At 36.3% G+C, this 23261-nt stretch overlaps 1 protein-coding gene across 1 annotated transcript in view; it reads right to left on the bottom strand.

Annotated features, from left to right (window-relative positions):
* Nucleotides 1–23261, bottom strand: part of tweek (transmembrane protein KIAA1109 homolog tweek) — a 120856-nt gene that overhangs the window by 74109 nt on the left and 23486 nt on the right. The window contains exons 20-34 of the mRNA XM_071597546.1: nt 21849–22412; nt 20918–21285; nt 19322–19531; nt 18787–19017; nt 16807–17293; nt 12129–12629; nt 10016–10204; nt 9260–9362; nt 8165–8377; nt 7620–7740; nt 6887–7181; nt 4718–4919; nt 3766–4555; nt 1469–1649; nt 647–808 (exon numbers count right to left, since the gene is read on the bottom strand). Of these exons, the coding sequence (XP_071453647.1) occupies nt 647–808; nt 1469–1649; nt 3766–4555; nt 4718–4919; nt 6887–7181; nt 7620–7740; nt 8165–8377; nt 9260–9362; nt 10016–10204; nt 12129–12629; nt 16807–17293; nt 18787–19017; nt 19322–19531; nt 20918–21285; nt 21849–22412 (4617 nt within the window). The remainder of the gene's footprint in view (nt 1–646; nt 809–1468; nt 1650–3765; nt 4556–4717; nt 4920–6886; nt 7182–7619; nt 7741–8164; nt 8378–9259; nt 9363–10015; nt 10205–12128; nt 12630–16806; nt 17294–18786; nt 19018–19321; nt 19532–20917; nt 21286–21848; nt 22413–23261) is intronic.

The raw sequence follows: 23261 nt of genomic DNA, 5'->3' as shown, positions 1-23261 counted from the left end.
AGATGCACCTACTATATGCAGAAGTCTCTTTTGAGCAAGTATAAGGTGAGAATCAGTCCTTATTTACCGAAAATATGGTTTGCTGGATTTTATTTACCACAAGAGCTTGAGACTCAGTGGGTGGGTACAACATTTGAATTATACCCATAATTTTTGTGATTCAACCTCTGAAGTAACTGATACATGTGTTGACTGTCAAAGTAAGATAGACTAAAGAGAGTTTACAGTGAAATTAAGACCAGGTTTTATTAAGTCTTTTTAAACTGAAGGTAAACTTTAACCACTGGTTAAAGCCTAAACTCAGTTTATGATTGTTTATTAAGTTGAATAAGACTCTTTAACTACTCAATAACTGACAGACTGTAGCTATGGTTACAATATTCACATTCTCTAATGGCCAATCTTATTTGTTCACAAAAAATGGATTTACTGGTAATTTCCAAGTTAAGTTAACATTCACATTAACTAATGGTTGCATTTAACATGAAATTATAAAATCAGGCCTAGTCTAGTACTAAAATATTACAGTGGTGAAATGTCAAGGATAAACTCTGTCAGCCTATTTAAATTCAGTCATAAGATGTTGGTCATAAGGGGCAAATTAAGAAGTTACAGCATATTAAGGAATAACTCTCTTTGTACTAACCTGTCTCAGGGTTGATAATAAGGGCAATTCTCCATCTTTCAAGTTAGCTTCAATTACTGCCAAATCTGACTGCAGTACATACTTTTGAAGAACATTACACAGTTGACAAGATGGATCCTCTTGCAACGTTTTGGCCAATGGAGTCACTCTCCCATAACGACTCTGGATATGATCACGGAAAGGATTGATGTTAAAATGTATAAAACCTAAATGATTAAATATTCACCCAAACATGATAAAACCACAGACTAACATTTCATGTAGTTCATCGACAAATACAAAACTTGACAGTTCTCTTCAAAATAAGGTATGACCACAGGCAGGATATTAGTTGAAGAACGTATACTTTGTAAAAAAACAACTTCGCAGCTCCGAGGAATCATTTATCAAGGGCAGAGAAGAGTGCAATCCCTCCATTCCATTTATGTCTTTTAAAAACTAAGAGCAGAACCAGGAAATGTTGCAAAATTATTCATTTAGAACTTTCAGAGGAATAGGAAGAGGATATGCCACATGATATACTCAATAAGGTCTTTCCTAAGTAAACTGCCCTCTCACCAGCCACTAACTGAAATGATACCCTGGGTGCTGCTTATTTGGAATTTCATTTTCACCAATCAAATTGGATGCCATTTTTATGGCACTGTCACAAATATATGCAGATAAAGCAATTTTGTCTTTAACAAAATTCTTTGCATTTCTCTAGCAGACAAAACAGCGTAGTATACACAATTTAATCATTAACTCAGGGCTGTCGGATAAAATTTTTATTTTACAATAATAGTCATAAATGCCAAAAACATAAACTGCATTTAATCTAACCTTAGGTGGCATGTTTATTCCTTGCACATCAAGTGCTTCAGCCATGAGGCATGCAACAATTCCAGTGGAACGACGATACTTAGTACGTAGCATATGAACAGTGCGTATAGCAAAGCGATTGCTTGGATTTAACCAAGCATTGATTGCTGGTGAGGCAGTGCTAAGAAGGTTCCAATCCAACCTATTGGGAAAAAAATAAAATGAAAAGTCATTGAATGACCCATATCAATTTCACAGCACCTTTCATCAACAGTCTTTCTCACATCATTCCTCATCTTTCATATTTGCACTCAACATAATAGAGTTAATTTTCTGTTCTGTTATCGATATTTCATATACTGAGAACTGAACAAAGAATGCCAATTTCTTTCCATCTATGAATAAGATTACAGAAAAATTGCCACAATTTTCATTATTTAAAAAAACTTTCAAATGTCTATGATACCCATGAATTCAGGATATTAATCAGATTAGAATTCAGGTTTTCAATCATTTATCAAAATACATCAACTGTAGCCATTCTTGCTCAACATAGATTGATCAGAATAATTAACTGGTATGAATTTTCACAACTGAAAAACACACTTAAAATCAATTGCATAGACTGTAGGTGATTTCTTTGACAATTGAAATTAACTCAATGGAGTAAAATACCCACACAATGACTCCATATGTTGGACTTTGCAACCATTTCTGAGTCTGAAAAAAACAAAAAAAACACATTTCCCTCATCAAAAGACAAATCAAATACTTTACTGAAGGAAAGAATGTATTAGATACTATGCAACTGTGGAGAGAGCTACGCATGACAGAGCATCAGGTCAATGAATGGAAATCAAAAGTAAAGAGCACAAAAAGACAGTGAAAAAACAAATACTGCAAATTATAAGCCACTGAGGAGCACATCAGGTCAAATTGGGGGCAGGAAACAGATTTTAAAAAAACAAAAGTTTTGGCAGTATGAGCTCTTTTCTAATTTAGAAATTGATATAAATTGCAAAATGGTCAAATAATTTTCACCACGATGATGGTTTTCACCTCCCAAAGATCTGGGAATTCCTATTGAATGGGCAAGAACCTAATATCCTAATATATGAAAGTACTTCAACCAATACTTGGGAGAATTTTTTTTATTGTGCAGACAAAATAAAACAGAAATTCCAACCCAGAATCCTACACATAGAGAAGAAAGGTCCAATGTCAAATGCGCTAAGAGAGTCATGATATATGCAACTACTTGTGTGTACTCCAAGGAGACCCCTCAAGTTAACGAGCTATCGCACCATTCCTACTCTTCCCTCCTATGCCCCCCATATCCTAAACCTAAAGTGCCCTCAAGCCCCCCTGCAAGGATATAATAGCCATTCTATCCACACCTGCACGTTTCCCTACTGTTTCACTCTTTCCACCTTTCCCTCCACCCACTCGTCAACCTACCCCCTCTTCATGAAAGTGTCTATATACCATGCTTTTCAATGTATGATTACTTGATGATGTCTCACAATGGTGAAACCATGGTCGTGGGGAATAAATATTAATTTTGAAATTGCTTTTTCATTTTATCTATACAATCCTAACAGTTGCCACTAATGTCTATGTCCAGAAAGATCAACAACAAGGGGAAATAAGCAAAAAAACAATGGTTGCTTGAGCTAATGGCCAGATAGAAGGATGAATCCTATATAAGATTATGGAATAAATATCTCAATTCACTTTGTTTCAGAAGATTCTCACTGTCACATGAAAGTATGCAATAATAAATACTATAGATACAGTCAAGCTCAAAAGCTACTGGAGTAGAAAATCTTCAAAATTGTATCCAGTTAACTTCTAAAAAAAGGTTCACTACTACACTAGTCTGAGCAAAATCAAACCTATATTATTGTTGAGACATTTCTTTAAGTTCCAAGGAATATTTTAAAAATTTCACTATCCGATTTTCAGGATTAGTTGCAAACCAGGTATGTAAATGACATAATCAGGACTTGGGTATAGGGATATAATAATTATAAGTAAGCATAAAGATAAAAGGATATGGTAACAAAAAATTTAAACTAAATAATGCTACCTGGGTAAAACAACACTGTTATGCTGCATATTATATGTGATTTCCTTGTAGTAGTCAGCTACCTTTTGCATTCAATTATATTTGGAGAACATACCTGTTACTTGTAATCAATTGCTCTTTTGTGTCAAATTCAATTCAAAAGGCCATAGCAAAACAAATTGTTAAGGCCTTATGAGCAATGCCTAGCTCCATTTTTTGAGCAATCTGGCCTTCAATAAAATTCACAAACCTTGTATAGTCAAGCTTCCTTGTGATGGGAGCACGGGGTGGTGCAGCAAAATTGAACCACACTGTCCTAAACTCCATTACACACGATGAGGCATTACTTCCACCAGGCTCATGTTTTGCACCTATCCCTCCACTCTCAGCCCCATCCCCTTCCACACCCTCTGCCTTCCCCGGTGCATCCGGCTCTGCACTGCCCCTGGCGGAGTCCTTTGCTTTGTGCACCTTACTGTCCTGTCCAACTCCTGCATCTATGCCCAAGATACTTTCCAAATCGTCACTCCACTGACTCCCACCAGAGCCCCCCCGGACAAACTGCGACCTCTTCACAACCTTCAGGGACACCCCTTCAAAACCACACTCGAACATGATGAAACCCAGCCGTTCCTCCCCACCAGCATTGCTTGCTGGGGCAGAGAAACTTGATGGCAGGTTATCTGATCCCTTTGTGCCACTGCTGTTCTCGCGGTGGGAGTGCCTGCTTGAACTGTTTGGCGTGTCTGTTGCGGTTGAGGTTGAAAGCCTCTCTGGGCGGTCAATCTTCAATGGAGATGGGATTCGGGTGCATGTGAAGAGGACCCTCGAGTGCTGGGCGGGGATGGCTGTCACCACCGCCTGTTTCAGGATGGAGCTCTCATTTCGCAGCCTCCGCAACTGGGAGTGGATGTGTGAGATGCTGAGGGACACCACCACTTCCTCCTGCTGCTTCTCAGATGTCTCAATGTGCACCGGCTCCCCCTGCCATGCCCAGTCCCCATTGTTGCCTGCCACGCCACCCCGAGTAGTGGCGTCTGCTCCACTCCCTCCCCCACCTCTCCCAATCACCTTGGCCGCCAGCTTCTTCTGGTGGGAGGAGTCGCCCCCCAAGTTGACACCCCCACCACCTGAGCGGGCAGCCCCAGCACCCCACCCCACATTGCCCCCACTCCCATACGAGGGGAAGATGCCCCCTCCACCCCCACTCCTTCGCAGAATGGGGGCGGGACGGTGAAACGTGTGAACGACTTCCCTCGCTTGCTTCGACACGTAAAACTGGGCAGTGATGTCATTGAAGCAAACGGCAAAGAGAGAGACACACGTCAAATCTCGTAAATTGTCAAGGGCTGAAAATGAAATTATTTCCTCGACAACTGATGTCTGAAGTAGTGTGATGTTCACCTGATGAGAGAAAATAATTGGCACTGTGAAATTTATATTAAGTAAATTAAGATTGAATTTTTAAGTTTTTTTATGAAACTTATGCATGACAAAAACAAAAGCATAATATTTCAGATTACAACAACGGCAAATAACTTGTCTGATGATTACTTCAAAAATTCATCAATAAACACCCTTATAAGTATAACCAATTTATTAGCAAAAGCTATATTAATTGAATCAATATACATTATATAAGCATACAACTTTTGACAATGAATGAAACCATGTAATGAATACGATGAAAATTAATTTATCCCCTCCATGGGCTGCAAGATTCTACATAAATTCTAGCTTTCAGAAATCTTAATTTGAGTTTTGAATGCTTTGATGGAATTCTAGAGGCCAGACAGCTCTCCATTCACATGGAGTGCTGTCCGGCTCTCAATGAAATTATAGAAATCGGAGGATTATATTAAGTCAGGGTCTATAAAGTCAAGATTTTACAGTACTTAAAACTGCATTCATGTAGACCTTGTATATTGTTGAAAAGTATAATCTACATATTATAACTTAACTGTGGCAATTTGATAAGTTCTGCTCCATTTTTTTCAGTTTCTGATATTGCAATTATGTTTCTATATGACGTCTGTAGTTTAAAGTTCGATTTGCAACTTTTGCAAACGTAAACATATAGAAACATTTAGAATGATAAATTATGAGCAGATGCAACACCAGAGAAAAGGAATCATGAAAACAAAGTAAGATGCATTACACTTATATCAGCCTATCTTTTCACAATCCCTCAGAGAATCACATTCTGTTACATATTCCTTCAGAAGTGCATAAGTTGTAACACATAGTGTCACACCACATATGACCCCTTCATATTGATTTATATAATGTGATTTATCTCTATTTAGGGGCAGGATATATATAAAATATTAGCTTATTTTTCATTACACAAGATTTCAGTCATGCAATAAGTTTATGATAACTCTTTCCAATGTTGTATTTCCTGCACTTAGGAACATCAATGCCAATAACATTCTAATTTTAACATATATGGTAAAACCTTAATGTAATATATCTCTTGGTATGATGACACTATATTTGCTCAATAAATATTTTATTATGAAAAGGCTGACCATGCCTAAAAAACAAATAATGCTGATTTTTGATGTCCATAGTTATCATGGATTCTCAAAGTCTAGCTTCATAAAATCAATCATTATTCCATCAGATTTTTGAACAAAGGATCTATCGGTAATTTGAACATTCGCAACTTCAATATGAATCCATACTTTCAGTATTTTTACAATAAAGCCCAGGTCAAGCAAGGGGGAAATTCCCTTCCTTTAGATCCTTAATAATGAAATGAAGTTTACTGAGAATTGTCATAGCAAGAGTGTTTTAAAAAGTGAATAAAATCAGTTATAATCATTACACAGTGACTTACATTACGATATAAAAGCTACAGTTTTCTGAATTCATTGGTAAGGAGTACTTTTAATCTAAAAGGATCACGCTTTATGTTTGTAACTTTTTTATTTTGTAATAGAATAAATTATAAATACCTTTAGAGTGAACTTTTAGGAAGGGGCAGTTTTTCTACTTTATGAGAATAGAATTATAGAAAAATTCAATGAAATGCAGGAGGTGCCCAAACAGTTGCTTAAACAGAGTCATCCACTAATGAGAATTGAAATAAAGAAATCTACAGTGTAAAAATCATTCACCAGGATCAAGGTGTTTAGTCCAATGCCTATAAGGCCCCTAGAAATTCATATTGTAAGAGGAAAATTTGGTAACCTAATTATCCATGGTATCCTAATAATTCAATAGTTAAATAACTCGGTGATAAATTGAGGGAAACAGGGTTTAAGTCCGCATCAGGGCAAATGCTTATTGCACTGTGAAATTTCTGTATTTCAGAATTTTAGAATTGAAAAAAGAGAAAAGGGAGTATGTTGAAGAAGCCCTCTCACCTTTGGCAACATGATTGTGCCTTGCATTTGTGTTGATATACTTTCTTCATAAACTCCCGGAACAAGAGTCTGACTTTTGACACCCTCCACTTTAGAATTTTTCGATGAGGTTTCTTTCACTCTTTCAGCTGTGCCTCCCCTACTGTTGCCTTGCTGAAGCTGGCTGAGATAAGCAGACTGCTCTTTCTTAAGTACATTCGCTGCTTCCACACGTGAGATGCAACCACAATGAAGGCGGTTTAACACAGTAAGGGGATGCAAAGTGGCCATCATTGGAGTTAAGGCATCCACAAATCTGTAATAAATCAAGTAAAACAAATAAGGGTTAACAGAAAAAAGGGAGGATAAAAGAAATTTTTTAGATATACATCTATGTACGCATATACATACAAAACATGTATGTATACACATACATGCATGCATAATTCAGAATCACAAAGTCTTTCTTAGTTCATAAAGTTAAAACATTTTCATGTAAATTGACTTGTAAACAATGGCTACATCTTTTCAGCCAGGAAGAAACACTCAAGTTATGATAACTGATTAAACAAGCCAAGTGGGAATAACTTTGTATCGTCTATTACCCTTTGAAAACCTTGTCTGTTTTTCAAAATATAAATGGGAATGGAGAAAATAGTAACATTTAGTATGATTTCAAATATCTAGGTGAAATGTGCACTGACCAAATCCATCAAACATCCATTTAAGATAAACATCACAGAACATTGAATACCTTTGAAGAGATTCCAGGACAAGAGGACACACCATTATATCCATATCACCCTTTAGCTTCACTATTATTGAGATTTTGGTCCCACTCTCATTGCTCTGAGAAAGGAGCTCATCGTCATAATCTGGAAGATGATGTAAAAAATATGGAATATCATATGCAAATATACTTTCATTTGCAATAAATAACAAATTTTTGTTACAAGATTGAACAACTCTAGTTGGCTAAAACTCCACATGCTAAAATGCACTTCATCTTTGATATACATAACTACCACATGCCATATAACATAAATCACATGCCATCACCCCTTCAAATACTACCTCAAATTCATCCCACCAATGACATTTTGTACATACAGTGGACTTTTTTGACAAATTACAGAATATGTCCACTACAATAATGAGCAGATGTAACGTTCATGAGACCTCATCGCAACAAACTTGTAGGGAGAAGATTTCCTCTCATTCATGGGTTCACAAAAAAAATAAGGGTACTTTCAATATTGGAAATTTGCTGATCTCATAATTCAATATTCCTTGGCTTACCAATTTCAGGTTCTGCATCAGGTTCAGCCGGGAGGAAGGTCATTGTGTCCCATGCATATGCTCTCGTTGGACTCTTGCTGTGGCTGCTGGGTGGGGGTGGTGGAGAGGGTCCACCCTCACCGCCGTGTCCCATCTCCCCTTTCCTCCTCCCAACCATCTTCAGGGAGGTGAAACCTTCAGTCACAGTGTCAAAGTGGGGCACTTTTCTCCCTCCTGCGTTGAAATGAAACCAAGAATTACCCTATGCAATTGCTCAAAGTAACCATCCTTTGCCAATCATATGAGAAATTCATAACAACAGTATTGGATGAAAATATCACAACAGTACACAGTAATACACTGTACATGGATTACGGTGTAAGCTAATATAGTAAAATTTTGAAATCTGGTACTTCAAACTCACCTTAATTTTTCATGATCCAAATTGTTTTCAACATAAATAACTTTAGTTTGTTCAAAAAATGTATATTCCTCTAACTGGAATTCGCATCAAATTCCTCAGTCACCTAAAGATTGCAACATGCATTCGTACACACACATTGTTTTATCCATCTCTACAGAGTAATCCATACACAATTAGTATGGAATATAACAAAATTTCATCAAAAACTAATGATGCTAAAATAACCTATCGTATGAATCATTTATGCTAATGGAAATACCAACTCTTGCATGGCCTTTGGGTTACTTGACAGTGTTAAGTTACTATTATGGATTTCTCTTCTATAGAGTTTCTTTGACACGAAAATGTTTAGATGGCTGAATAATTTGAATCAAAATTAGGAAATGTTCTGCATGGAAAGATAGCCAAAGTTTGCATCATATAAAAAATAAATGGTAATTCATATAAACTGCACAGAAAAATTCCTATAGTCATCAGCAGACATACCTCAGCAAAACTAATAAGAACCTAACTCACAAAGAATGAAATGCTGTACTTTTGCTTTACCAACAAATATTGATAAAAATAGTGATTGTCCACATTTAACTAATCCAAAAATATGGCATTTAATGAGAGATTTTAAAATTAATTAAACCATATGATAATTGCTTCACATTTTTTTTCCAAATGTCTTGAAGGATAAGAAAACATACCTATGTAATGAAGCTTCCCATTTTCATATCTTTGGAATAGGGGAACAGTGAAGGCATCACATCCTGCAGGGAGTGAGCACTGAGCCCAATTTGCACATTTCACCTGCAATAATAAACATAAAATAAAACTTTATCACATTAAATTTGCTTTTGGGTTCTTAATCCGTACATATAATAGGTAAAATTAAATTTATTGAAGTTGAACTGAAAACTCAATGAGAAACTCAGTAAATTTTACATTTTAATAAGCACTAGTGAACACAAAATTATAACTTAGATTATATAAATGAGTTCATTATTAGAGTCACATGGCAAAGAGATTTATCATACTTAATTGCAATTTTTTCCATAATATTATGCTGTAAGCTAAAATGTTTTAAAATAATATGAAATATTTTGGAATATGGAATGTATAAACAAGGCAACTATTAAAGGGTTAGATAGCTCAATTCCTGATGTTTATACTAGTTTTGGTACTATTATCACAGGTGACAAACTAATTGTAAACGGAATAAATGAATCTTTTTCAAGTTTTACAAAAATCCAGGGAAATATTCCAAGACAAAAACAGTCAACTGCTCATCACAATAGCATCCTCTTAATGTTGTATCTAAATCCGAGTGATCATAAAGAGATGCTTCAGAAGATTTATATTATTTCCTTCTGATTTATTTTTTTCCTATGGTAAGCATATTTTGTCAATACACATTAACATATATTGAAAATAAAATTCAAATTGAAAAAATCTGTAATTACCTGAGAGAGATGGTTGACATAGCAGGACATCAGTAAGGGTGAGTCAATGATTGGTTTATTCACTTGCATATGCAAATTAACAAGTGTCATATCCTCTTGAGATGATACTGCTGATATAAATGAAGTACTGGAGACAGATTGAGAATCTGATGATGTATCCAGACCACTTTCAGGCCGTGCATAGATGTTCTGAAAAAATACACAAACAAGATATTTAACAAGAATAAACAATTATTAATTGATAATTCTTGTAACTAATTTACTTCAACCTGTTTAACATATAGTACTTTGAATGATCAGCCAATAAAATGATTAATAAAATATACGAGGTATGTTCGCAAAGTATCATGACTTTTTTGTTTTTTCAAAAATTATTTATTTATTCATGAATATATATTTTGTCCCCTTCAAAGTAATCCCCATTAAATATTATACACTTGTGCCAACATTTTTTCCAATCTTTGAAGCACTTCAAAAAATAATTTTTTGTGATCTTTTTCAGCTCCTCCTTAGATGCAGTCTTTATCTCGTCTATTGTTGTGTAGCATCATCCTTTCATGGGCCTCTTCAGTTTCAGGAACAAGAAAAAGTTACTGGAGGACAGGTCTGGAAAATACGGTGGCTGTGGCATCATTTGTGTGTTGTTTTTGGCCAAAAATTCACGCACAAGCAATGATGAGTGAGCAGGGGCATTGTCATGGTGCAAAAGCCAATTTTTGTTCTTCCACAAATCCGGGCATTCGTGGCAGATTGCTTCCTGCAAATTGTGCATAACTTGCAGATAATATTCCTTATTTACCATTCTACCCTGCGGCAAGAACTCATGATGCACCACGCCCGTGCAATTGAAGAAAACTCTAAGCAAAACTTTCACATTCGACCGAACTTGGTGCACTTTTTTCCATCTTGGCTTGTGCTGCAGCTTCCATTGGAATGATTGGGAGTTTGGAAGTTTCCATATCATAACCATAAACCCATGATTTTTCATGGGCAATGACCCTCTTGAGCAAATTTGGGTCATTGTGGACAGAGTCCAACACCTCATGCTAATGCGTTGCTGTTTTTGGTCGAAATTGAGCAATTTTGGTACGAATTTCACGGCGACCTGTGTCATACCCAAATCATTGGTAATGGCACAAGCCAATTGATATGTTTAGGTCCTCAGCAACTTCTCTAACGGTGATTCAACAATTGGCCAATACTATTTTCTTCACTTCATCAATGTTTTCATCCATCGCTGACGTGCTCGGGCATCCGGCACGCTCTTTGTCCTTCACGTCTTCTCGGCCCTCTGAGAACATTTTGTACCACCGATAAACGTTGCTTTGGTCCAAGGTAGCTTCTCCATATGCCACAGTCAACATTCAGAATGCATCCGCGAACTTAATTTCGTTTTTTACACAAAATTTGATACAGATTCTTTGTTCCATTTTTTGGAACAGTCAAAAAACGAAGACAAACCAAAACACGTCCAGGCAAAACAGCTTTCAAAAATTAACGGAGCATTCAAAATGGCCGAACTTTTCGGCATAAAGGAGAGACATAAGTAACATACATAATGCCACAAAAAATCAAATAAACGAAACCCATGGAAATTCAAAATTCATGATACTTTTTGGACAGACCTCATATACACCTCATTCAAAAGGCCATTTACATAATAAATGTAAATTGCACATACCTGAAGGTAGAATTGGTAGTAAAGAGCTCATATCTTTTAAATCCAATTAATTTAGGTGAAGAAATTAAAACAATTGAATATTTGATTAACTAATTGTTGAATGGTAGTATATTTATGCCTTGCAAAATTACAATTGAAAGCAGAGAAACAATGTTAATAATTCATTTATAACTAATTCTATGTTTTTAAGGGTGGGGTTAGTGTTCTGTCTACTTGATTACCATCAAAGTAATTTTCTAACATCTATCAAAAAAAACCTCTCCCCACAATTTTTAATTAGACAAAATGGTGGGAAGATCTAAACTATTAGAGCATTTGATGAATAAGCACAATACTTATCTTAGATGAGTTGTTAGTTCAAAATCTCTCTCAGCTTTATATCTAAAGTTAGATATTAACAAAATTTCAAATAATATAACAAACAAGCCTCACCATCATCTCAAGGGAGTCCTTCTCGGACTCAGTGTTTACATTAATCCCCACAACGTCCGACATCAGGCTTGGCCTCAAAAGAATGGGGGAGGCATAAGGGATGGGGGAAGCCGACTCGCTCACCCTTAGTCTACCATCTCCACCCTCCACCATTCCGCTGATTGGGGCCTTCAACGAGTTCTCGCTCCTCTGTGCCCTGTGCTCTGGAGTGTGGATCTCGTGGTCACTGCAGTGGCTAGAGAGGCGTGGGTGAGGAGGGAGGTGGGGTTGATTCCCACTCCTGTCCACGGTGGACGTGCCATCCCCCACAACCGCTATGCTCATTTCACTCGGGAATTTCCGTTCGGATGCTCCAACAGATCGACCCATTGGCCAAGTAACAATTCCAGACACGTTTGAAGTCGACAACACGGCACCTGCAGCCATCATGTTGGGGTCCTCATCAGCCGAGAAGAATGCTTCTGAGTGGTTTTCACTGCTCATTGACACTGTTCTTTGTACCTGAAGAGACAAGAGAATCAACTGTCAATATCATCCTCATCAACTCAAAAACTTATCTCCAAATACTTTCCTGTGGCCGATGTTAAAACCACAACCAAAAGGCAATGCTTAATGCATTCAATCATTTTACAAGGGGTTGGTACTAAGTACATGAAAACTATATGCAAGACCTTGGTATCAGTGCCTAGGATACAAATCCCAAATACTGCTACCTTAATTTAACAAGAATAATAATCGTAGGTACCAGTACTATAACACCAATACCAAAGGCAAGAATCCTAGGTATTTCTTGGTACCTAGCCGCTAGTACAAGTAAAAACCCCTTCATTTAATGTCTGATTTCAATTATTTTGACATTAAATAATTAAAAAATTTCTAAAACCTACTCTTTAAAGTGTGATTTTGAGGCAAAACTACAGGAAAGTTTGTGCGGGCATGTTACTAAGGTCATGGATGGTTTGGATGATGATGAGGGAACAAGGGTTTAAATCAATGATTTTTTACACTAGGATTATGGTTTGGTTGGTAGCTGCATCAAGACTGTTTGGTGACAAAATGTAACCACTGCGGCTGCAGTTGGAGATCACTGGCCAAGAGGCAAGAGTAGAAGCCAAATGTGCTAAAATGGAGAAAAGATGTCACAGACAAGGAATGATGAAAGGAAATACAATTGCTGCATTATGAATAATTCAAAAGTAGCAAAACAAATCTGGATTGAAATCCTTTTAGGAAATATACAGCATTTACATGGGAAACAACATGAGCAAAGGAAATAATATGAATGCACAACTTACAGGTACATAAAGGAATTCTACAACTAGCTTGGGTGAGAAATATCCTCCACTGCATAGCTAATAAAACATTACCCCAGAACTTTAAATATTATTTACTGTAAAAAGTACTCATGAACTATGAAGAAGTGAACTATTAATTTAAATATTTGACTCTTTAAATATTATTTACTGTAAAGAGTACTCATGAACTATGAAGAAGTGAACTATTAATTTAAATATTTGGCTAAATAGTTTTAAACCAATATATATGGCTTCCACCAAATTTCATATTTGCATTAAGAAATTTAGATCTTCATCCATTATAATATGCCTAACAGTTTTTACATATCCTAGCATTTCTTCAAACCATAAGAAACCACTACAACATAAGTGATACAATCTTTATAAACATTTATTAAAGCCCCATCTTCATAAATATACGTATTAAATAAAATTTGCGTTCTCTTAGATTCTAACCAACCAAGAACAATTGTGGACCACATTTCTGCAAAACAATTACATTTTATGATCCAAGGAGGCAGAGGTACAGTAGATTTTTAATTATCCAAAATGAAAGCAAAATATGGCATCAGCTTATGAACATTCTAACTGGTGAACTTTTATAGATGCAAACTTTTACCAAACATTGCACGCATAGTAAATTACAAAATTCATTGACTTTGGGTTCCTCTCACTCCAGGAAACATAACTATTCGGCATAGGGGTTCATTTGGTTTGAACTTGGGAACTTTTCCATTTACAAACCAACTTTAAGTTCCCATTAAGTGTGTATGCAAGTTAACGACTGTACCTACATATGATGTGATGTATAGATTGATGAATCAAAACATACAGTAGATGAATATGTTAAGTACCACTGCCTTTTGGGCATAATTTTTTAGCAGTCATCTTCTCAGATACCAAATTACTTACATGCGATCTATGAGATGGTATTATGTAAGAAGTTCATAAAATGAATTGTAAAACTATACATTCATGTACATGGTATGGATAAAAAGTATCATGAACAATTTTTTTTTCCTGCCATGATTGTACATCTCAGCAAGAAGGCTTCGTGGTAGGGTGTCTGATCTTCAACACACACCAAGCATCAATCACCTGTGAGCTTTTGTTCAGGCTAGATTATGTTTTTAGGGGACCCCCTTCAAAAGACTCAGTGCAAGCACAAAATGCAGCGAGCAATTGAACAGCTGTTCGCCATCAAATTTTGTGTTCGACTAGGAAAATCAGGTACGGAGACATTGGGGATAATTCACCAAGTGTTCAAGGATGAAAGCAAGACGCAAACTGCAGTTTTTAAGCAGCACCAGCTCTTCTAAGATGGCTGAGAGTGTGGAGGATGAGCCCAGAGCTGGACGGCCAATGACATCAAGAACGGACAACAATGTGTAACATGTACGTGAAGTTCTGAATTAAGACAGTCAGTTAAGGGTGTGCATGATCGCAGTTTGTATTGGCATTGATAAGATGACAGTGCACACCATTATCACTGAAACTTTGGCAGTGCAAAAGATCTGTGCTAAATTTGTCCTGAAGGTCTTGAGTGGTTGAGGCTCCAAGGTAATAGACTACCTGACAGCAAATGGCATTACGACGATTTCCCTACCCCCTTACATTCCCGACTTGGTACCAGCAGACTTTCCCTATTCCCAAAAGTGAAATCCTTCCTCTAAGGACACCACCATGGGACCCTAAGTGCCATCAAAGAGGCTAACATGTTAATTCTTAAGGACCTTCCAAAATCCATCTGTCAGGGAGCCTTTGAGTCACGGAAAAGCCCCTTGCTGAAGTGTGTAGATGCTAAAGGGATACACTTATAAGAATTTTGAGGCATTGTAGCAATATCTCAAATAAATTTATTTTTCCAAAACTTTTCCCAATACTTTTTATACAAACCTTGGGTACCTCTATCATGCACAAGGCAGACAAACATATAGCTTATGAACATTGTTTTTCCGTGACTACCTTCCAGATTTCAAATTATTTATCCAAAGTTGATGAAATTTTTCCGCATAAGGCACATACAATGTGAAACATTAACACACACAGGATAAATAAAGCTATACACATAGAACTAGTTTTTGTGAACCATTTTTTGGGACAGCATTTTCCTTCTCTAACTTATTACATAGTTTTGCAGAATACCGTTTTTGATGGATACTGGTTAATTGAGCCTGCTGTACGTACAAAAAAGTGGTAAAGTAAGATTTGAATCTAAACAAGTTTCAAGTGATATTGGATCCTCTTTGGTGGAAAATGCAATATTATGCAAGGTTTTCAGTGCGTAAAAACAGCCTAACAGAGTAAGTATAAATATTGGCTTTGGAAATAATACTTTTCATTTCAACTACAAAAATTGTTCTCGCTCAAGAACCATTGGAATTGAGTACCTAAGAACTGAAATGACCCATCACTAACATAATACTAAAATATTCATCATCTCTGATTCACACTGAGGTGGAAATTTTAATTTCCAGTGTGAATTAAAAATTCATGATTGAACCATGCTATTTCCTCTTCTGAATCCAGAATGATTTTATGGAAATGAAAAATCAGGGGTAGAATATGCAATGAGGTTTGACTTAACACTTAAGATGGTCCATCATTTTCAACTAGTGAGTAGCAAAATGGGTGCTTGACAATTAATTTGCCAATTTTCTGCCAAATTTTAGATATATATTAGCAATATATTCGAGAGTTGATTTAAGAAACAAAGAGTAAAATAAATTTCATTTTAAAACTTGATATTAAAGTTAAGTTTGCAAACTCAAAAATAAACAACCACTACAAATCACATACCTTGCCATGCTCACATAGAAAGCGAAGATGACTGCAGATCAATTTAAAAACACACTCGTTAGTTCAATAGATATATATTTTCATAAGATCTTCTCATGATCCTAATTGATCAGAACATATGTATACCTTCACACTTAAGAAATGACATTGCCCAACATATGCATGCATAATAAGGCGAGTTTTTTTATCAATTTAAGAAATTAATTATTTAGGTTTAATGCCTTCAATATGTCATTTTTCATTGCTTTACTTTTTGTGAAGCAACAAAGTCATACTCAACTCAGCATTATTCATTGTATAAGGTACTCTTACCTATTTCATATAACTGTGACTTGTTCTACAAATATCATACAACAAGCCATAAATAATTGAGAACCAATAACTAATTGAATATATAGTTTGTAACATGTAAATATCCACTTGGGAAAACTTATCGAATAAAAAGATGATTATAAAAATATTACCCAAAGAAAAAATTATAATTAACATGAGACAAATCCAATATATGTGTAAAAATAGAGCTTCCACCACTCAAAATGGTGATAACTCTCAAGATTGCTGACAAATATAAAAATTGAACATACCTTTTGAGAAATTTCAGCTTCAATCTCAGCAGCTGTGAGTGAATGGTGACTGTCTGATGGGTTGACATTACTGCCTTTTGTCTCTCGGACCCTTTGTTGCTGTGGTGGTGTTGTGACAGTTGGCTGTGGTGTGGAATGCTGCGATGGAGATGCTGTCACTGTGGTAGGAGGAGGAAGAGACACTTCCTTACTCACTCCCTGTACTCCAGCCATTCCAAAATAATCCACAGACAACTTTGAATCTGAGCAGCTGCTTTTAGGGACTTCTACTATGGTAGTTTCTGGTACGTCCAAACGTGAATCGCTATCAAGTTTGGGAGGCAAAGCGGGACTATCCAGAAGGCGAGAATAAGGAACATCTTTGGCCGCAGCATTCCCACCTGTTCCTGAAACTCCCCCTCCAGCGGATGTGCAGGAGAACCGTCTTGCTAAGAGCTGTTTGTCTGCTCGACTTTGGGATAGAGGACTTGGTGTTGCCATGCCTTCTCTGTAAAGAAATCACAAATGGACATTCAGTCAAGAAAACATAGGAATTACATCCCAGTATCATCATTGACATCACATCAAATGTCAGACGTGACATCAGTGTTGCCAAGAAGAGTGGAAATAAAAGGGTACTGATTAAATGAAAGACTTTATTTTTATATCAATTTATACAATCTATTTACTACCTCCAATAAAAGCAATCTCTAGCTCTGCTTGAAATTCTTTGTTCAACTCAGGGTAATAATAATATATTTCATAATAAATCAATCAGTTTTAAATTCTAAATAGTGTTATACCAATCACCAGCACAATATATGGTAGACATTAACAAGCAACTAGAGTAATCTTTATGGCTGAAATTTCAATCTCCATGAAATTGGGTTGTTTAATATTGATTTAGAAATGGCTTTTACGGAGAGGTTTGGTACAATGACAGCCCATGAATGTAACACTTACCTCCATGCAATCTCTACAAAAATAGGAGAAGAATGGTGAAGTAAATGAAAATGTAATTTAAGTAGGCTTCTTTGCTTTCACTTTTATGACCCATTTGCTTTTTGCTGACACTGACCACAAAAAGAAAGAACAGAGCCTAATTCCACCAATGTTCGATTGTCTTAAATCATATTTTTATAGGGAATCTGGAACCCAGAAGCCATGCAGTAAGAGCAAGCCTATGCAACACTATACATTAATGATGTAGCCTAATAAATGACACAAAATGTGTTTTAATTTTCATGTTTACAATCCAAATACAACAGTAATGGCAAGATACCATAATCTGAAAGGCTGGACCTGAACCACCATGTGTCAAATGCCCCAAACCTACAAAAAATACTTAAACAAAGGAGGAAATGGAGAATATACTACAAGTATATTTATATCAGGACCATTAATAGGTAAACAAGGCAATGTCAATCAAATGAGCAGCAATTGCCACCACCACCAAAAACTTGATACTAAACAGGTATCATATTGCTTTTCGAGTATACATAGTACTTTTTCTTCAAACTCCCTCATTTTCATACCATGAACATTTTCCCAGTAAGTTCTGTCTGAGTAATGATCCTGCAATCAGTATGCAAAATTTTTAAACATGATATAAGTGAGTCTTAGTAACACTTAATCAATTTATTAAGTAAAGGCCACCAAGGATTTAGTTTTTAACCATTTTCATTTCTAATTTAAGTCATGATTTAAACAGGAAGTGCTGGTACTCCTGACAATTTCTTATCAACATTGATAAATATGAATGAAATTTTGCAAATAAGTGGAAGTTATTCAATACTCATGCATTTTGAAAAGTTAAGAAATAGGAGATTCCTATGGGAAACAATGAAACTTCCTCTGAGTTTTCATAATTTTCAATGGAATTAAAACTGGTTTGAATAGCCAAAAATCACTTAAATATTGTTTAAAATTGGACCTATTACAGTATTGGCATACATTTCTCTTGAATGTTATCTCAGGGTGCCCAATTTACTGCAATCTAACCTCAGAGCGACTTCTTTTTCTACAGCCGTGGTAGATTCTCCCATTTTCTTCTTACTGGCATTCTTGGTGGATTTCCTTGGGCTAGGTTCCTGTGCTTGAGTGTTGATGTCCCATCGAGAGGGCTCTTGGAGGGATACATCCTGTGAGCCATATGGAGGAGTGTGAAATACTAACTGACCTTCATGAAGTATACTTTGGCCAAAACCAGGATCTTTACTTGGACCATGTATCCTGAAAAAGGAAAAACATTAATTGGCTTGGACTTTTGAGCTTTTGACCTAATGGAAACAGGAGAAAAAAAATACTTTTGTGATTTTCCATTTCAAATACATCTAGATTTTCCAACATCTCTCTTTAAGTTAGTATGCACCATGGGAGAAGCATGGGGAGAGCTTTGTTTTTCACTTACAATGCCCCCAAGTGCCTTTGATGCCCTTTTCATTCTCACATCTACATTCCTTCTCCAGTAACATAAACTAACCAATGCAAAATAATAAGGTAGGCAAAAAAGAGATGAAATAATTAAGTACTATACCTGAAGGCAGCAATATTGATTCCTTCTTGAACATCATGCCTGGAAGGTGTAAAGAAACGTGGTCCATTGCGGTTCATTCCAAAGAAAGCACAGCCCCCTGTGCAGCCACACTTTTTACCTTTAGATCCAAATCTACTACCTGAGCTGCCCACTTTTCCATCCCAAAGGAACCAAAGTTTTTTCATTTTCTCATCATGTAGTCTCAAATACCTGCAATGATTATCATACATACATTAAAAAACATACATTTAAGTGAATGAGGGTAAAATAAATATATTATACAATACATATTGCAAAAAAAGATTCCATTAAAATAACTTAATCAATTTTTATGCGTAATAGAAATAATTGTTTTTCACATACATCTAAGAAGTCGTCCACATCATGAAATAAAATTTTACAAAGTCAAATGCTTTGGCAAAATCACAATATATCCCTAAGGTTTTCACTTTTTGGACAAGTAAGGACAATGTGAAATCAGTTGCTTGAAAGAAGGCAGATGCAGCTGATCAGTCTTTTTGGAGCCCATGCTGATTTGAAAATAGCAAGGTATGTTCGTCTAAGAATGACATTAATTGGATACTGAACACCTATTCAAGTACCAAGGACAAAAATTTTTGCTGCTTTATTTGTCTACATGTATAATTGCTAAAATTATTAGAGCCTTTGTTTTTTTGGAACATTTAAAGAAGTAAGGAAAATTCCTTGTTTAAGTGATTCACTGATTAGAAATAAGAAAGGCTCTTTTATTTAGCAAGAGGAAAGATATAATATTCTCCCTGGGATGCCATCAAGCCCCAAAGAATTCTTGTTAGCAAATGCTGAAATTATTACTTTTAATTCTGGTACAGTACATGGCCAAATAAAGAACAAGGAAACAGTAAGAGTTGAATTGTTATGATAATTTGTATAAGAGTTAAACAGATGGATTTTTGGTGATTTTATAATGAAGAGGTTGTAGAATTTGCTTAGTCAGAGCATGTAACATGCAAATCATCCCCAGACTGAATTTCTGGAAGAGTGTGTTGATGGAATTTTTCTTTTCACTCATGCATAATTACGGAAAGATACTTGACTTATTATTTGATGTAAGTACCCAATCTTTTTGGCATGTTACATGAGTCAAACCTAATTATGACCTAAGGGTCACCAAAAAAGAACAACCATGTAAAAAACAAAATAATGCCACATGTTACACTCTACGATTTGGTTGCATAGAATGTGATTTGTGCTTTTATAAAGGTAAGCATAATGATTCGCATCAACTTAATCACACCTTGGGGATTTATATTCTAAATGGTTCATATCAATTTAACCACACCATCATTATGCTACATTTTTGACAGTAAATGACTTTGAAAAAACATGAAATGATAGAACCATTTAAATAAGTGGTTCTTGGCATTGGTGCTTTACACCCTCTAGTTGTGCATTGCTGGGTGACTTGTGAGGACATGGATAGAGATTTTGGAAGGTGACTGAAGTGATTTCACTGCCAAACAGCAATCCAAGGTCTAGTTCTGCCTCCACACTAACTAAAGTTGCACTGAAAAGTAAAATCTCATGGGTGAATGAGCAAAGCTCTTTCTCCCTTACTTTTGCTGTGACTGATACGAAGCCTCTTGCAGCTGTGGTGGAGAAGTAGCCGCCTCGACAATCAATGGGCCCAAGGTGACAATTCCTACCTCCAGCCACATATCAGAGTTTACAGAGGGAATGGCAGACTGGCCACAGTCACTGTTTGCACGATTGAGGTGAGGGGGGCCCTTGGGAGGGCCCTGCCCTCCGGGGCCTGCAGATGAATTCATTCCACCTGCAGATCCTGTGCCGCCCCCTCCCCCACCACCAAACCCTCCTCCCGTGGAAATAAACTGCCGCACCTGAACCATTGGGATCATTCCTGTCACTCCGGATTTGATGTTCCGACTATGCAGGTTGCATGTTGCAATTCTTATGGGTGAAGCCTGAGAATTAAGGAAGGGTAAAACATATTTGTGACATAAACAAGTAAGTGATCTTTGCAGATCTTCCTTTCAAGCAATAGTATCATTCCAACTGGTTTCAGGAATGATGATACATAGTAACATATGATTTACATCCTAAATTTCATGTCCAGGTAATTAGAATGATGCAATCCTTGCATGATCTTTACAAACATTCATCACACAAAATACAATTGAAGCATGACAGAAAGCTTGGATTGGTGTCCAGAAGTCAATAATACAAGTATTGGTGGTTTTCCACATCACTGATGAGAGATTTTAAATTGATTTTCAATTATGATAAATGAAAATTGCAGCATTAGCTAAATCCCATAAAGCACAGTCTGTAACCTGAATTCATTGATATACTATAAGTCACAAGATTGTCACAAACCAAAATTTTGACAGTAATTTTCAATGGATGATGCTAATAAATGTAGCTAAATGTGGTATGATTTAAACAAAACAATCTCATAATATTTATTCATTGCATTGCCAGAGAATTTGAGTCATAAATTTTGCAGAGGCCATTAATTATCACTCACCCAAATCTGCAAAGCTGTTCCACTCTCCACAAGGTAGAGGTCAAGGGCATCAATGGCAACACGAACCATGCGGTACTTGACACCCTGGTCTATGTCCCCATTGCCACAAGTCTTTTCTGAGTCTCCCCTTTGGAATGATGACTGAGTGCGATTAGTTGCAGAGTTGTCCCCAGTCCCACAACCCAGTGATGACGAGGCACAGGAGGAAGATGACAGGGATTGCATGGTCACGAGGGGTGGATGGAGCAAGTTGGGATTGGGAACAGTTGCCGTAGACATTACTTCCGTTTTGCTTGTGCGCTGAGTTTCACTTCCCAGACCTGAGCTGCTTTTTTCAGAAGAAAGCATTCCAGGGACTAAAATGGAAGCCCTGTTTGATGGTGATCCTCCAGAGGATGGATTGGTGCCTGGTTCACATCCATGGGTTGGTGGAGTGGACTGCTTAGTTTTCACATTCATTCCCGACTTTTGAGCAACTGGTATAAGGTTAGGAGATCGCAATGTGTTTTCAGAATCCGTCATTAATAGGGCAAATGTTTCCAAACTTGTAACCAAGTGATATAACTGAAATAGAAAATGATTTAAAAATTCCTAAACATCCATATGAATATGGTTCAATAGCATCTCACTGGTAGTTATTTTAGTAAAGCCATGCACAACATTTTTTGGTGCTATAATAGTATCTCACATGTTGAACAATGATAAAATCCTAAATATAAAACAAAACTGCAATATAAATGAAGCAATTTGATTAAAAAATGTGAAAAAATGAAAGTCCTAGAAGTATTATAACATGAAAAGTTAAGGATTACCAAGCTAAATACACCAATCCATACAGTATTTAATTCATACATTTACAATAAATATATTATTTGAAGGAAGATACAGATTATGCCATGAAGAGAATTCATCTGGCATTTAAAATGCACTAATTCTGCCACTTCTGTACATACTTGAAATTGTTATCTTAGATTTTTGCAAGATTAACAAGGGTGTATTTAGACTTTGCTAACATAAGTCAATTATTTCTGCATTTCAGTTTTTCTGGGAATACAAATATCCTGTACACAATAAGTTAATAAACATTAATTATTCAACATGAAGGTTTATTTGAAAGGTGAGGATAAGAGTTCACCAGACATTAGGCCCTATAACATGTAAAATTCATAGTAGTGAGATTAAAGCTTTTTCCTCCTCTGCTGTTAACACCCAAAAAGCCATGTTTAATTAAGTGTCCTGAGGTATTTGTAAACAGTAGTGTCCAGGATATGAGGCCATAATCTTTAAGCCTGAAGTAAAATCCTCTAACCACCAGTATACCAACAATTACAATCAGCTAAGTATCTTAGCTTTGAACAACACTCTAGCGTATTGCATTGTATTTTCTCAGAGGACTCACTCAAGAGTTGAAAT

This window comes from Hetaerina americana, unplaced genomic scaffold, assembly GCF_022747635.1.
Source record: "Hetaerina americana unplaced genomic scaffold, ioHetAmer1.1.p SCAF_9, whole genome shotgun sequence".
Classification (NCBI taxonomy): Eukaryota; Metazoa; Arthropoda; class Insecta; order Odonata; family Calopterygidae; genus Hetaerina; species Hetaerina americana.
Note: the sequence above shows the minus strand (reverse complement) of the source record. Positions and strands in the feature narration are given on the sequence as shown.